This window comes from Malus domestica, chromosome 12 (assembly GCF_042453785.1).
Source record: "Malus domestica chromosome 12, GDT2T_hap1".
Classification (NCBI taxonomy): Eukaryota; Viridiplantae; Streptophyta; class Magnoliopsida; order Rosales; family Rosaceae; genus Malus; species Malus domestica.
The window spans coordinates 27,818,788-27,835,203 of record NC_091672.1 but is presented as its reverse complement, the minus strand read 5'-3'; the positions used below and the strand labels follow the sequence as shown (position 1 = coordinate 27,835,203).

Here is a 16,416-nt window from a genome sequence, read left to right as displayed (position 1 = left end):
CTTTTTTTTTTTTTTTTTTTTTTTTTTTTTTTTATGTTAGATTAACCAGTTGGAAGAAGACGAAGAAGCAAATAAATAAGGAGTTTCGATCTTATGGGACCTTAAGCTTATTAGGAGACAAGGGAAAAGAAGGCTATTAGCCTTCTCGGTTACAAGTAAAAGGGATGTATATCCCTGGTCAGTTGAGCAGCAGGGCAGCGGGGAATAAAACAGAAAAAGAAGGGATATAACGAAAGAAGAGAGCAGGCACCATAGGAGTTATTCTACGTCAGATCACCGTAGGATAGCTTTGTAATTTGAGTTCGTTACATAAGCAAATTTGGAAGATTGAGTCTTGTACCTATGCCAAGTAACAAGAGAACTAGTTACGTTTCCTGAAATTAATTATCATAAATAACCGGAATAGATACCATGTTCTACGATTCGTGTGTTTGTCGATTTCCATTGTATTATGCTTTCTCGGAGTGCAACTTATTAGATACCATGCTAAATAGTTCGAGAATGAAAAGAGTTAGTGTATGGACACCAATGCCTACTTTGTTGTTTAGGGAAATCAGTCATGCCTTTAGGTTGATAAACGTTAAGCATCTATATTTGCTTTGTGTCATTGTGTGTGTCGATTGGTTAGGTGAAAAAGATTAGAGATTGAAACCTAAAAGCCTTCGGACATTATTTTTAAAACCCTTGTTGCCAACTTTTCTTTGCCTAGTTCCGTAAAAACTGTGCTTTTATACTTTCAGATTCAAGTCATCTCAAACTAGTTTGTTAAATCATTTTTGTGCATATTTGATAGCTTTTGTGAAAGAATTAATTTAAATTGTTGGGAAGATAACATATTAGTGCAATCGTCGTGGGAATAACCTCATACTTGGTTTCTATACTGTGTTTGATTTTGTGTACTTGCGAGTTTAAAACGTGTAATTAGTAGCTTAATTTTAGGTTGCTAATTTCATACAACGAGTATCCCAAAGGATAGAATTCTAAAAACACATTTAATCATGGACGTCAAAACACTCTACAAGATTATATATATATATATATATATATATATATATATATATATGTACTGCCTTTCACCATACATACAACCAATCAATTTCATTGTATATATTGTGATCAATTTCAACCAACCAATCAAGTATATAACAAAGCCTGAAACATTTGTATAACAAGAAACACTTGGTATCACGATATTGAATATACCTACTTCAGCATAATGTGGACGAGTGAGTGAATGTGTGGAGTGGCACTATACAACAACAAAACAGTTATGTCCATGTGCGTCCTAAGCAGTGATATCATCCAAAACCTCTGCCGGCGAAGGCCTCTTTGCAGGGTCGTTGTCCAAAAGCTTCAGCGCAAGGCTCTTAAGTGGATGGCCACTCACTTTCTCAGGAAGTATTCCGTCCTTCTTAAAGCCGTTGAGAATGGCACACTTTTCAGCAACTGTCCCTGGTTGTGCAATCAGCTCCACTAGAATCATACCAAGGCTGAACATGTCCCTCTTGAAATCCACTTTATCTTCGGGGGCATCATACATCCGACCTTTAAATTCTTCTTCTATCTCCTCATCCCCGAAAGAATTACCCACTTTCGTGCTGCATAAACAGGTGCTTTAAATAATTTCCCAAAAGTTTACACCATCTTTTACTTTTACTAATAAACAAATTCAAAACACTTACCAATCCCGAAATCTCCTATCTTCCATTCATTGTCTTTTACAAGTACATTTGACGGATTCAGATCTCCATGCACTATACCATTCCCATGGATGTACAGCAACCCTCTTGTTATGTCTGTGAAAACAGGCAATGCCTCATCCCATGCCATGTTACCCTCCCTCTTCAATAGCTCATTACTCAAATTTCTGCAAAAGAGGATTAACCAAACAAAGTTAACATAGGAAAAAAAATACAGAACACATATGTTTAGGTAGTCTCAATCTGGTACCTTTCACAACATTCTTGTACAATGTACAAGCATGGAAGTTGCTGCTTCTCTTTGTTGTTCGTATTCCCAGGTCCTTCTTCAAGCGAACTGTTACTTCCATCATCATCCATACGCAAGCCTTCTTCCTGTTCAAGTTGATCTCTCCCACCAGCAAAAGTCAGATCAGTCCAAGAGGTGTAGTATTGCACCACATTTTGGTGTTTTAATCCCGATACAATTGCAACCTCGCTGCACATGTACATAGAATACCTTTTTAGTTAAAGGTCGTACCCAGTGCACAAGGCTCCCGCTTTACGCAGGGTCTGGGAGAGGTGAATGTCGGCTAGCCTTACCCCCATTTATGGAGAGGCTGCTCCCAAGTCTCGAACCCGAGACCTACCACTCATGGGCGAAGGCACTTGCCATCGCACCAAGTGCGACCTCTAGAATACCTTTTTAGTTAAACGAAAAAAATACAATAGCCTAAAAATACAAATAGAATTTCACGGTAAATTCCAAATTCTTAGTTTCTTACCGTTGGATGGTCTCAAAGTCCAAAGAACGAACCCCTAGAGTAATTTTCTTTGCCGCATAGACTTTGTTGTCTAATAAGTTACTGCAGCGCGCTACGACCCCAAAGGACCCTTCGCCAAGAATCTGCAACTCTTCATAATCCGAGAGATACCTTGAGAACTTTTTAGCATTTTCTTCAATCTTAGGCTCCCAAATGACGATATTTGTGATGGGGCATGTTATTGGCTGAATATGCACCTCCATATTGAACCAAAACCTGCAAGAGTAAAAAAAAATCTTATATATGATCTGATAGGCCCGTAAAAAGCTTCTAATAGGCTTTCATTTTATATGCATCTCCTAGGTTCTCCAGCCTTCCAATAGGCTTTCCATTTTATAAACGTACGCATGAACCATGAAAATGGACAAGTCTGAGACGAGTACTTTCTACTCCCTCGACATCCCTCTCCTTTCGAGCATGCTCTCAAGATATATACAGTCACACAATCAACTCCTTGCCCTTCTCATCATTAACTACCATAAGATGAATTTTATCATTAATCCAGGAAAGTGCAGGAGCAAATTCTTAATCTACAAATACAGTATACATATATATTCCATAAATGAGTGGTCCTCAAACCCAATTCTTGGTCGTTTCCTAAGTTTTCTTTAATCTATCTTACTTATACAAGATTTTATGTTATCAACTGGGAGGCTATAGTGCAGACATAAATTTTCAACCCTAAATTGAAGAAGAATTGCCCCAATTAAAAATTGCAACGCTGTAATAAAAAAAAATTAAAAAAAAACGCAACAATTTCCTCCAGTTCAAGAAATGCTTCATCGCATCAAACACGAAGGAAGTGCATTACACTATCTACTTAGATTCTCCTAATCAATCAAGCAATTCGATTCTCGAAAATATTCTCATCAAGAAAATTCAATTCCAAGAAAAAAATCTAACTACAAACTAACTGTATCAGGAATTAATGAATCTGAGATAAGGACTAAGGAGCTTACAGGTGTTGATCGTTTTCGGTTCGGGACGAAATTGTAGAGGTGCGACTGCGAATCGTCACTCCCGACTCCTGAGCTCTCTCTCTCTCTCTCTCTCTCTCTCTCTCTCTCTCTGCAGCGTTGCTTCTTGCTTCGTAAAGTAGAAAGTGGAAAATGGAGGGAAACACTAAGGCCTCGTTTGGCAGCTCGGACTGTACTGACTATTTCTGTCGGATAGGATAAATAGCCACCGGATAGTACTGACTAAATTAGTCGGGCGTTTGGTGCAGTATCGGATTAATGACCGTATTATTTATACTGTGTTTAGTTTTATACCGGATAGGCTAAATCAAACTTAAAATTAAATTAAACTTATAAAAATAAAAATAAAATCTGAAACCATCCCTTCTTCTTGCCTGTTCTCTCCGCCGAACCCCTCAAACGCCCTCCTTCTCTCTCCCTTCTTCTTCCCCGCCTGCCTGCACATTTGGTGAGCAACCATGAGTCATCAGATCCACATCAACCCAAATCAAGATGCAACAAACGAAACAAACTAACGATTTGTTGACAAGGTTACCTCCTGCACTGCAGCATCGCAAGTGGAATGGACTGGCGGCGGTTTGACAGAGAGAAGGAGAGTAGTTTGTTGGCGTTTTGAGAAGAGAGGTTTCCCAGACACCATGCCGGGCAAGAGAGTGCATGCTTCTTTGCAAGACCCAGTTGCAGGGGAGGACGACGACGGCGACGGGGAGGACGACGATGGTGAGAGAAGGTGACGGGGGGGGAGGACAACGACGCCTAGAGAGAGAGAGAGAGAGAGAGAGAGAGAGAGAGAGAGAGAAGGCCGAGAGAAGGCAAGAGAGAGAGAGGGCCGACTAATAATCCGGGCCTTTTGGTTGGTTTTATTAGTCCGGTGTATACCGTACTAAATAAGCACACCGGTTAATTTAATCCGGCGCTTATTTAGTACGAGTGAACGCCAAACACCCGCGTTCGTATAATTAGTCCTATCCGATCCTCTATCCGATCTGCCAAACAGGGAACAGAACAGTATAAGAGGAGGGCGATACGACGTCGTCCTTTCTGTTAAGAACGAACCGGCCGAAGTCTCTGGGCTCTGGCCCACAACGGAAACTCATAACTTCTGGCCCAAAGATAATATCTTCTTTTTTTTTCGGCCAAAAAATCAGGATTTATTTTTGTTCCCCATTCGTGAACATCCACCGACTTATGTCACGGGCTGACGCATAAGAGTATGATAGGACATTTTCGGTATATTATAATTTATATGTCATTTTTGTTGAGTGGTGTTATACTCATCTCAATATCTGATCTTCTCACCCACCTTTTATTCCCACCCAACAAAAAAAGTAAAAAGAAAACCACACTATTTTTCCACCCACTGTTATTCCCAAAGCGCCCTTACCCCCAACACCTTGATCAATGGCCTCATATCCCATCGTTACTGATCGCTTAAAAACCCCCAAATACTATCATATCAATGCCTGATTTCCTTCCAGACTTCCAGTAACATGTCCTCCATTCTGTTTTCAATTCTTTGAATTTCCAAATATGAAATAATTTTGAAACAAAATAGAAAGGAAAAAGCCGAGCTCACCGGTCACTTTTGATACAATCATACACATACTTTGCACTTCCATTGCAATTTGCATGCCCTGCCTGTGCTTGGTTGGTGCCCAAGTGCCCAGAGCCACAGAAGCAAATGTAGGCGAAGGCAAGGCAAGAAACGAAGTACCAAAAGTGGAATCAAAACTGGTTGCCAATGGATATGTCCATCCTCCAAATCCAAATCAAATCCCAATCCCAATCCCAATCAAAGATACCACCTCCTAGCATCGCCTAGTGGGTTTGGCAGTGGCAGCTGCAATGGCATCTCAATCCGCAATAATCGTCTTCCCTCCAAATGCCTCATCCCCTTCCTCTCTCCTCGCCATTAACCGACATAAAGTAATAGAAACTTGACCTTCACTTGAGTCACCTGTCCACAAGATCCAGTTCGCTTCATAACGTTGATCACAATTGCATTGTCCATTAATATGGAGGTTGGAGTTTCAGAAATGACTGAGAGAGCTCGAATGAGACTGAAACGGAAGCATTGCCTTTTTGCATGTCCTTATATGTTATTTTATGAGAGGATAAATTAGTCATTAAAATTTTAATAAAAATTAGGGTGGGAAAATAAGACATTAGGGTGGGTGTAGTAGCATTCTTTTTGTTAACCGTCAAATTCGCTATTTCGAATACAAAGAATCAAGTAAATAATACATTTTGTAAGCTCATGCAGGTCCACAATCAACAAAACATTTAATACAACATGCAACATATGATGCGTCAATATCCTATATTGTATTCATATGTACGTCTTTAGCCATAAAATCCAGATACAATATAATGTCCCTTTTTATATAAAAGTGCATGCGCCTATTGAAAATGTTAGTCCTACCTATCTCAAGAGGATCTTCAGTAATTTTTTTTTTTTTTTTTTTTTTTTTTGTAAAAATGGGGACTAGTTAGGGGCAGGGGTAGATTCATTCATAGTCCCGAGCGCGAGGGCAAGGAAGAAAACGGGGAAAGAAAAAGCTGTCAGTTAAAAATCTTGAACAAGACAACACTGTTTATCCTTTCATTAAATAAAAACGACATCCGCCATTTTGAAATTAAAAGAAACGACCTGTCAATTTTTTGAAATTAATTAATAGTATGTATGATAAGTATAGATATAGATTTTGAGTTCTTCAAGCGAGTTGGAGTTATTATTCTTAAACTTTATCAAATGTTGATATACTGTTTAGGTTACTGTACTGTATGTGAGATTTTAAAAGTTTGGGGTTGGTTGTAAAGTGAGCCAGTAGGTGATAAAAAACTTTTCAACTTTGAAAAATATTTCGTGTATTATGAACTCGTAATCACTTTAACTTTCATCTCGTACCATCAAATTCACAAAAATACTAAAGAGTTTTTTTTTGATATTTTGTATGTTACATGTTAAATAATAAACCTAATTAAAATAATAAACTCAAATTCTCAATACAAGTACAGTTTTTAAGTGTAAATAGGCATTTATTTATATATGATATATAATAATTTACTTAAATCCGCCGAATACATGGCTATGCCCCTGCCTAGGCCTCGTCAAGGCGCATAGGCGCTAAGCCCCATCCCGCCGCCCGACTTGGACCTAGCGTAGCTTGATTAGGACCACCCGATGTTCGAATCCTGAATCCGCCACTGGTTATAGGGCCAATTATACAACGAACTTCAATTATCCGAACCGTCTATTTTGTAAGTCTTCATTTATAGATCATCCTTGAAAAAAATCAAGTCAATCAGAAACCATTTACTCATTTGAATGTCATAATAAAATTTCAATGTTTTTTGGAACATAGTGTTCGTCAATTTCTTTGAACTCAATTAGATGCCTCGAACATCTTCGATTTGGCTAATATTTTGCAAGGACAATCTATAAAATGCAACTTGAAAAATAAACGGTTCCGATCGGTGATGTTCGATGTGAAGTGGGCTCCACTACTAGTCCCTATTTTGATCAAACTAGCATGTCTCTTGACATGTGATGCAAATTCAGACATCGTTTGGGCAAAAATCCTGTAGAAATTATTTTTCTCAAGAGGTGTAAACACAATAATGAATGATAACAACAATCAACTAAATTCAAGCAGCTACATGCATATTTCCAGTACACACTACACACACACACATATAAAAAAATAAAAAATAAAAAAACCTCTTTGCCAGAGGGAAAATCTTTGTTGGCTAAAAGGAGGACTCATCGCTGGAAACTTTACTCGACAGAGGTTCGTCAGAAAAGAATAGTCGGGCAAAACTCGTCAGACGGGGTCTTAAAAGTACTAGTCAGGCCTTAATTTATTCTTGTAGTGAAAGAATTCCTACTAACTTACATGCCAAAAATACGAGGGTTTTTTTTTGTACTCATAGCGTATATAAAGAAATCCAATACAGTTATTACATTTGAAATAAAAATAATTACTTAGACACACGCGCGCGTGCGCGCGCGCGCACACACACACACACACACATATATATATATATATATATATATATATATATATATATATATATATTCTGTTTTTTTTAATACGGGGTATTACAATTTACCCTCCTTCAAATAAATTTCGTCCTCGAAATTTGTAACACCTTAATCGTTGCATTCGTAAGGTAAACAAATCTAAAAGACGTAAAAAAATATATCACAAAATACGAGGGTTTTCTTTTGTACTCATAGCATATATAAAGAAATCCAATACAGTTATTACATTTGAAATAAAAATAATTACTTAGACACACACACACACACACACACACACATATATATATTCTGTTTTTTTAATGCGGGGTATTACAATTTACCCTTCTTCAAATAAATTTCATCCTCGAAATTTGTAACACCTTAATCGTTGCATTCGTAAGGTAAACAAATCTAAAAGACGTAAAAAAATATATCACAAATATTATTGTAATAGTTGAAAAGCATTAGTAAAGTATTTGGTTAGAGTGGTTGCACGAAGACTACCTTTCCATGTCAAGCGGATTGCAATTCTACCACTATAGTGCCTTCCAACTCTAGCATAACACCTCTAAGTGAACATGATAGGAAAACAAAATTAGTCTTTAACTGAAAATCACATAATAATGAAATCAGCATAGAAACATTGATGGTTATACAAATCCAAAATGTAACTCACCAATCACCTTACTAATTAGATTCTTATATTCTCATCACACTTCATTTATAATTTTATGTGGAGGAGTTTTTAGGGATTGCCATGGTTAGTTTCTTGGTGGTTTTTATCAATGGATTGGTCATTGCAACTCATTTTTTGCAAAATTATCAGCAACTATTATTGTGTCGAGTTTGCATATCAGCTGGGTTAGCATTGCCTTTGGTTGGAAGGTGACTCTTCTGCTATCCAATCAACCGATTTTGATCCTCCTTGGCCTCTTCGTACACAATGGTCTATTTGTCTGGACCGCATTCGGAATATGACCTTCTACGCCTCTCACATATATCACAAAGGAAATGTTGTTGCAAATAAATTTGCTAACATGGACTTGTCTTCTCCAACTTTGGTGTGGCATGACCCCCCTCCGCCGCCAGCTCGTGATGCTTTGTTTTCAAACTATGTAGGCGTGTCTGGCTTCCACTTCTCAAACTAATGTGCATCTCGCCATGCAGGTATGTCTTCATTTCTTGTTTTTTCCTAACCTTGTGGTGTTATTGTTTGACTTGTTTTGCAAGTTTTAGACCTTTTAGGTTTGGCTTTAGAGGGGTTAGGTTTCATGTCCCCGCCTCTAGAGGGTAAGGTTTATGTCCCCCCCCTTCTTATTCATGTTCTTTTTCTCCTTTTCTTGGTATTATGAGGGGTAAGGTTTATGTCAACCCTTGACTAGGTATAACTTTTTTTCATTATCAATAAAATATCCCTCGTACAGTCGAGGTTTGATTAAAAAAAAAAAACCCAGCTCATCACACAACCCGTAGTTGTATAGGAATGAGAAATATTACTAATTAACTTTACCAACTCGTGTAGGAATGAGAATTTCACTTCGCAATGGCCTTTTCTTTTATTTTCTTTTTCCTTTGTCAGTTGGAATGAAGAATTACCTCCGAATTCGTTTCACAATTAGGAAGCTCTTTGGACGTGACATCTATTCAAGAAGCTCTTTGGATCATGAATAAATTTCTTGATGCGCGCAACTTTGGAAGATTATTTGATAGCAGTATCTATTCAAACTTAGTGTCAAATATCATTAGCTCGTAGGACTATAGACTACGATATCCAATATGGCAGATGTGTACCTCTATAATCACATACAAGCAACAACATTCACATAAAGTACCAACAAGTCATGGACTAACGTATATATATGATAAGTGTGCTTAAGGCTTAAAGGTGAGTATCACACTAAACACATATATGGTCCTCTTTACGATCACAACGTGATCTTCCTTAATGCTTAAAATAAGTCCTTATGACGAAAAGACAATCTTCAAAATTGGCTAGCTGTAATGACAAATATTTAGAAATAAAACACATCAATCCTTAATGCATATCCATGAAGTTTTAATTGAAAAGCAAAATAGCTCCCACTAATTTTAGGCATCTTTAAAGCTTGATAATTCTCCCATTCTAGTGACATGCTTTAAAGAAACTAACTGAGGAATAACTCTATTAATATATATGTAGTCATATCTGTAGTGTGAATATAATCAACACTTGTATATCATTTCCTCACTCTTCCTCTTTCTAGCAAATATTGAGGGCGTCAGGTATGGAGAAAACTTTAACTACCCTGCATGCGTTAGAGCTCCACAACATCCACGAATTAAGTATACATACATAGTACAGAAAAATAACTATTGATTGCATAACATTTGTCTATAATATTGCACCTCCAATTCTAATACAAACGCAAAACTAGAAATTGACTTTAGAAGTACATAATCTACCAAAATTGGAATCTGAATAAACCATTTGTTTCCAACTGTTCTTTCCTCTTGAAAACTAGTATGTGTTTTTATATTGACCCTTGAGATAGCACAACATTTTCTTTTGCATATGGCCTATACTTAATCTCTACTCTTTCAAATCTCTTGAATACTTCAAGGCTCTAAAATTTCTTTTGTCCAACTTCTAATAGCACAACTACTTTAGTCATAATTTGCTAACAGTAATGAGCTTTCTCACCTTTTCTCTTACTATAATCCCTTAAGCATTACTAAGCCCTACTTCTTTAAAACCTCCAAATTTCTTGGTTTAAAATCCCAGTTTGCTCTAAAAGAGAATCAACTTTCAAGACAATCAACCAAAACAATTCATAGATTAAGCAAGAACCGAAAAGTACATATATTCTTTCCCTGTAAAGAGAATTTTGTCATCGAAACTCAACCTCCTTAATATACATACACATATCTCAAGGTTTTTGGCCGCTTCAATCCTTCTTAGTCTTAAACGCTCACTTACGTCCTATTGACCCAATACCTTGTTTTGGTTCCACTAAGTCCCACGCTTTATTGTTTTTCATGAACTCTAATTTAGTTTATATAGCTTCAACCCTCTTCCAAAATGTGAACTAGAAATAACTCTTTATTAGTACACAAAATTGAATCATATAGATGACTTTATTTACCTTCAGACCTCTTTGGCTCTTGTTCTGTTGTAGGGCCTTCTATATAGATTCCATCTTGATCTTCTTCTTATTCGATATCGTCTACAGCATCTTTTGGTCTATTTGACTAGTCTGTAGGTTTACAACATTGGTGTGTTTAACTACTAATTAACTCTCCTTCTTCAAAACAAATTATTTATTCACACCATTGTCCTCACATTCTATGTAATTATTCCTACTTATGGTATGTTTATGATCCTCAAAAACATAAAACCTTAATCGTTTTGCGTAACCAATAAAATAACAATCCACTACATCGGATTTTTAGAAATTGATCAAAACTAACATGCGATATAGAACTTATGTGTTTCACTTACTTATTGATTGGGTTACAATCTCAGCATGAGAAACTCATTCCATGATCTGACAAACATGGAAGAATTGTATAGCTAGAGTAGATAAAGATAAAAAATAGTAATCACAAAACTCAAATTTAAAGCATAGTTTTGTAGCTCCCAATTTTTTTCTAAGGAATGCAAACACTCTTGCCTATCTCAGATGGCTATAACTCATGAATCCAAATCTCACTGAATCAAGCCTATTCTCTTAAACCAAACATGAAATTGTTTCATGATCGGCAACTAATATGATTTACAACAAAAATAAAATAAAATTAATCAACTTGAAATCAAATATAAATCCAATTCAATTTAAACATACCAAGCACCAAGCATAACAGAACAAATCATAGATAAACAATCAATCAAACAGAACTGAATGAGATTTAGCTGCTTCAAAAATTTCACATTAAACCCAATTATAAAGCACAAAATCCTACCCAAAAATGAAAACAGAGATAAAACAAAGCAAAAATCGAACAAAAGAAGATGGGTACCTCTGTTTTTGACTTGAGATCTCTGCGTGCTTTGAATTTCTGCATACAAAATATATTACTTCTGTAACACTTGATAAAATTTGGAAGGTCTTTAATAGCTCTACTCTTCGTATCAATTGATTTTTATGATAACATCCTGAGTTGGTATATAATAAGATTCATGTTTGCTTATGATTTTTTTTAATGCCCAAGCAAGAGGATTAGTAATGGTAAAGCTAAAGTTTGGGGATCCATGTGTGATTTGGCTTTTGATGTTCAAATGAAGGAGAATGAATTTGTCAATGTAAGTTGGTAAATATTTGATCGCGTAAAAACTATGTTTAGCCACAAAATACTACCATGTAGTCAGATGGAAGCATTAAGGATTAATTTTCATTATTAGTATTCGATCTATTTGCAGACATTTTGTATGATAATCCTTTTTGGGTGGGTGGTTAGTCAGATCAATTAGGGATTAAATTTAACTAAAATGGTAATGCTTTTTAACTAAAATTGTTGTAAACTGAAATAGAAATGAACGAAGTTACCCGAAAAAATGTAGAAGCTTTGAGTGGTGAATGATTCTTGGGATGAGTCGCGGACTACGTCACTCTCTTTAAGACATTTCACAGCTCTGCCCAAAGTGTGCAAGCAGTTCATAAACAACACGTCGTCTCCAGGATAAAACAGTCCAGAACCTTCTTTTGATAAGGTTCTTCTTTGCACAATGGAAGAACCTTCAAACTTGCACCCTTTCGATATGTTGCCTTCAAAACTTAATTTCAAAAATTATATATAAACTTGTAGAGTATACTCTATATATTCCATTGATACTTGGGACTTATATTTATATACAAAAGTAAAGAAATAGACGTTGAAGGATTAATAAATTAGGGGCTAGAAATCCGGAATAAACGAAAACCTAAATAATCAAAACGGATAGATTACATATGGAGGTGGATGTGACCATCTTCTCTATTCAGAGAAAGCATTTCAAATTTGTTGAAGTAATAAACTTCCTCACGTCTCCTATATAATTAAGAATGGAAATTACTTCTAATGACAGTTATATATATATTTAATATTTCTAATAAAACAAATCATAACCATATAAACATATATATTATTAAATAAAAACTTAACTGCTCCAACAAAAATGATAATACAATTCAATATCCTTCTCTTTGAATTGGAGATCAAGTAGAAAATATTACCCACAAATTCATAATTATGCATGAAAAGTAGAAATGAAAAGCAAAAACTAAATCACTTACATGGCAGGTCTTCAGCAAGAGTAGCATTGCTGCAACCAAAATTGAAGCCGTACGAATCTTATTGATTATGAGTACCAATTCTCTGGATTGAGCACTGCGGGGTAAGATCTGCATTTGTATGTGTTCGACTAAGTACTAAATATGAGTACGTGTATTCAATATAAGCTTAAGACTTTGAACTCCGACTTGGAGAGTTACATGAATCATTACTCTACATGACAACCATGGATACACTTGGAAATTTGAGTCCGATCAAAGGTAGAAACTCCGGACTTGTCAAGTAATTAGGTGCTTAAACTAAATTTCGAGGACAAAATTTATTTAAGGGGATAGACTGTGATTTGGAAAGTATATTTCTACTGAAATATATTTATAATTGTGTTATTGGGTTTCTTGTATATATGTATAATATGTATGTAATTATTATATATAGGCATATTGGTCAACAGGTGATGACCAAATGCAAGAAAGGGCGTGCTTGTAATTTGAAAGGATAAATGAGTAGGACTACTTGGAGAACACTCCAGTTTGGAGGTGGCAAACCAGTTTTCATCTTTCCTTTTGAGTGACACCTTCACCATCTATTTGATTCTTGAACACTTGAAGCTCGTGCTTTGCATGATGATGAAAAACCCAAGCCTTATCTATTAGCTAGGTGTATCTGCCTTATTTGTTCTTCTCTATCAAGTCGACAGCTCCTCCTCTCCAATTGCCGACTATCCCTTTATATATATTTATCTGGTGCTTAATCACCAAGTATTGTATAAGTATAAATAGGGACCTCAAGAGCTGCAAACTCCAGTAAGAAACGAGAACAGAGAGAGAGGGCAGGGATGATAAAAGGAAGAAGGAGGTCATCGAAAAAGATGGGTCTGCGTCATGAAATAAACATGATTTCTTATTTGGCAACTTTTGACATGCAAAGATTTAGTTAGGGTTCGGAACGATGTGGTCGTGTGGAGGAAATAGCTGTGTTTGAGTTTTCCCAATCTTAAAAATGACGAACGCCGACTATGCGTTGCTTCTATATGATGGTGAGCTTTTTCCAGCTTTACTGCAAGCTATATGGACTACTTTGTTATGTGAGACTGAAAGGGATCAGTTCATCTACTAGTTGAATACAAGGTTAATCTAAAATAACCATTGTTCTGCATATATCTATATCTATATAAGTAATGATAAGTTTGGGACAAAAGCTGAATTTCTCTTATCTTATCATTTTAAGTATGTTGTTGATAATACCCTTTATAAAATGGTTTCACAAACCATATTCAGTCCACTGTCTCTGTTGACCCTATTTTTTAAGACACAATTTGAAGATTATATATTAATTAGTTAACATAGAAATTATTTAGCCATAGATTAATAGGGTGTTATTTATTATTGGATTAAACCCCCAACCGTTTAGTGTCATTCTAAATTGGTCACAACCTTTTTAAACATTCCAAACAAGTACTCAACCTATTGAAAATGTCATATTTGTTAAGCCCCAGTTTAAAATCTATTAAATTAGCTAGGGCTTACCACCCCTTCATGTCATCACCTCAAATTCCACCACAAAACCACCAATTCCACCTACAACTCAAGTCGCCAACATTGAGAAGAAGGTCATGGAGGTTGCTGAAATGGTATGGACTATCATGATGTGGCCACCACCATCTTCACCGCTCACAAAGAAGAGCTGAAAGCTTTACGAGCTGAGAACCGGCGAATGAGGAAATCACATGAGCATAAACAAGCTCCTTGAAACCGTAACTAAATTCTTAACCATCTTCTTTGTTAGGAGATTGCCTTCCTAATGTAATTTCAATTTGAGTTCATTTTTTATTCAATCAATACTTATTTGATCATGGGATTCCATATTGTATAATCTATGTTTGAAATTCAGATTTTGATCCAACTAATATTAATGTTGACCATGATATACCCAATTGGTCGTTTTGAATAGAATCTATGTTATTATTAACTGGGGCTTAACAGATGTGACATTTCAATAGGTTGGATACTTGTTTGGAATGTTTAAAATGTTGAAACTAATTTGAAATGACACTAAAAGGTTGGGGAGTTTTAGGTACTTAATCATTTAATATTTAATTAAAAATATTATGTTTCTTTATTTATTTGATAACAGTTATATAATTAAGGATCATCTCCGGATCCTCTTTGTGAGGATCTCGGGTATCCTCAAATCGTGTCCATTCATCGTACATCGTGCGGTCAGAAATTATTTTAAATACTTTTATTTAAAATTAAATATGAATTGTACTTAACAAAAACTGATATCTATATAAGTAACGATAAGTTTGGGACAAAAGCTGAATTTCTCTTATCTTATCATTTTAAGTATGTTGTTGATAATACCCTTTATGAAATGGTTTCACAAACCATATTCAGTCCACTGTCTCCAAACTATTTTGTATCTATGTTTATGTATTGTATTTACTTGGACCAAAACCAAGTTTCTGATTCACGGATTCCCAATAGTGCTTGGACTGAACCAATATAGTTTTCAAGTTATCAAGTATATACTTATTTTCCTCACTCGTCTTCTATACATCACTCACATCAAACTGTGATGAAATGGCTTTTTTGGATCCAGATTTGTACAAGGTTTAAAACTTGATTATGCCTTTTCATGTTCTCTTAAAATTTTACAACTGTGATTTCACACCTTCAATAAAAAGAATGCATATGATTGTTCTCAGTTTCACAGACATATTACAAAATATATTACAGGACGAGACATTTCTATGTAGAGCATTTGTGAAGCGTTTTGACACACGTTACGATTGGTGGTATAGTGTCTGCCCCAGCTGTGTAAAACAAATGCATAAGGACCCAATAACTGCGCAGCTAATTTGTCAAAAACACCCAAGCCAAATTCCAACACCTTGGTGATATTTAACATGTTGTGCTGCAGTTTTGTTTCTGTCTATACCATGAGTTCATTTTTTTTTTACTTTGCAGTTTTCAGTTTAGAATCAATTAATTTTTTGCTCTGTCAATGGTATATAATTTTTCATTCTCACTATTGATATTTTTTTAAACACCTAAATATCTCATGGTTGTTTTTGTTTTGGATATTTCTTTGTGATCTTAAATTAGGTTTTTAAATGTAGGTATAACGTCAATCTGATACTCGAAGATGAAACCAATGAGATAAATGCTTTGATAATTGAAAAATGTGGTGAAAAACTTTTTGGCATGAGCTGCAAAGATTTGGTTCTGAATCAGAAATTGGTGGACCATCACCAATTACCAAATGAATTTCTTAAACTAATCGGGCAAAAGAAAATTTTCCATCTGCGATTTGGAAATAGAAGAAAAATTTCAATCCAAGCAATGTCCTCATTCACAATGTAACCGATGATACAACCATGCAACCAGCAACTCCACTGCCTTTACCAAGAGAAATCATAGGGTCTTCCACAACGGTTTCGTCTTCTACTTCAAGTGCTGAAACTACTGAACAATCGAATAAACGGAAGAGGGAATCAATCAAGAGGGCTCTTTTCACCAACAATGAGCAAAGGTTTGTTTCATAACTTCTTTTCAAAACATAATTTTGGACTTATTCTTCATTCATTTTATTTAACGCTGGTAGCCCATTTAAAATAGAGAAATCGATGAAATTTCAGAGGCAGATCCAAAAGAGTTTGATGA

The 16,416-nt window shown here is 35.7% G+C and overlaps 1 protein-coding gene across 1 annotated transcript; it reads right to left on the bottom strand.

Moving 5' to 3' along the window:
• Positions 1-1,093: 1,093 nt before the first annotated feature.
• Positions 1,094-1,964, bottom strand: LOC103423648 (uncharacterized). The gene is made up of 2 exons (XM_070810215.1): positions 1,683-1,964; positions 1,094-1,598 (listed from the first exon to the last, which is right to left on the bottom strand). Exons 1-2 carry the CDS (start codon positions 1,706-1,708, stop codon positions 1,286-1,288), a joined length of 339 nt encoding a protein of 112 aa, XP_070666316.1. The 5' UTR covers positions 1,709-1,964; the 3' UTR covers positions 1,094-1,285.
• Between the last annotated feature and the right edge of the window lie 14,452 nt (positions 1,965-16,416).

Bases quoted from the DNA above. Each gene is read 5' to 3' on its own strand.
- LOC103423648 (XM_070810215.1), bottom strand. From the start codon at position 1,708: ATGGAAGATAGGAGATTTCGGGATTG. The intron at 1,599-1,682 runs GTAAGTGTTTTG...CTGTTTATGCAG, and splicing joins GATAGGAGATTTCGGGATTG to CACGAAAGTGGGTAATTCTT.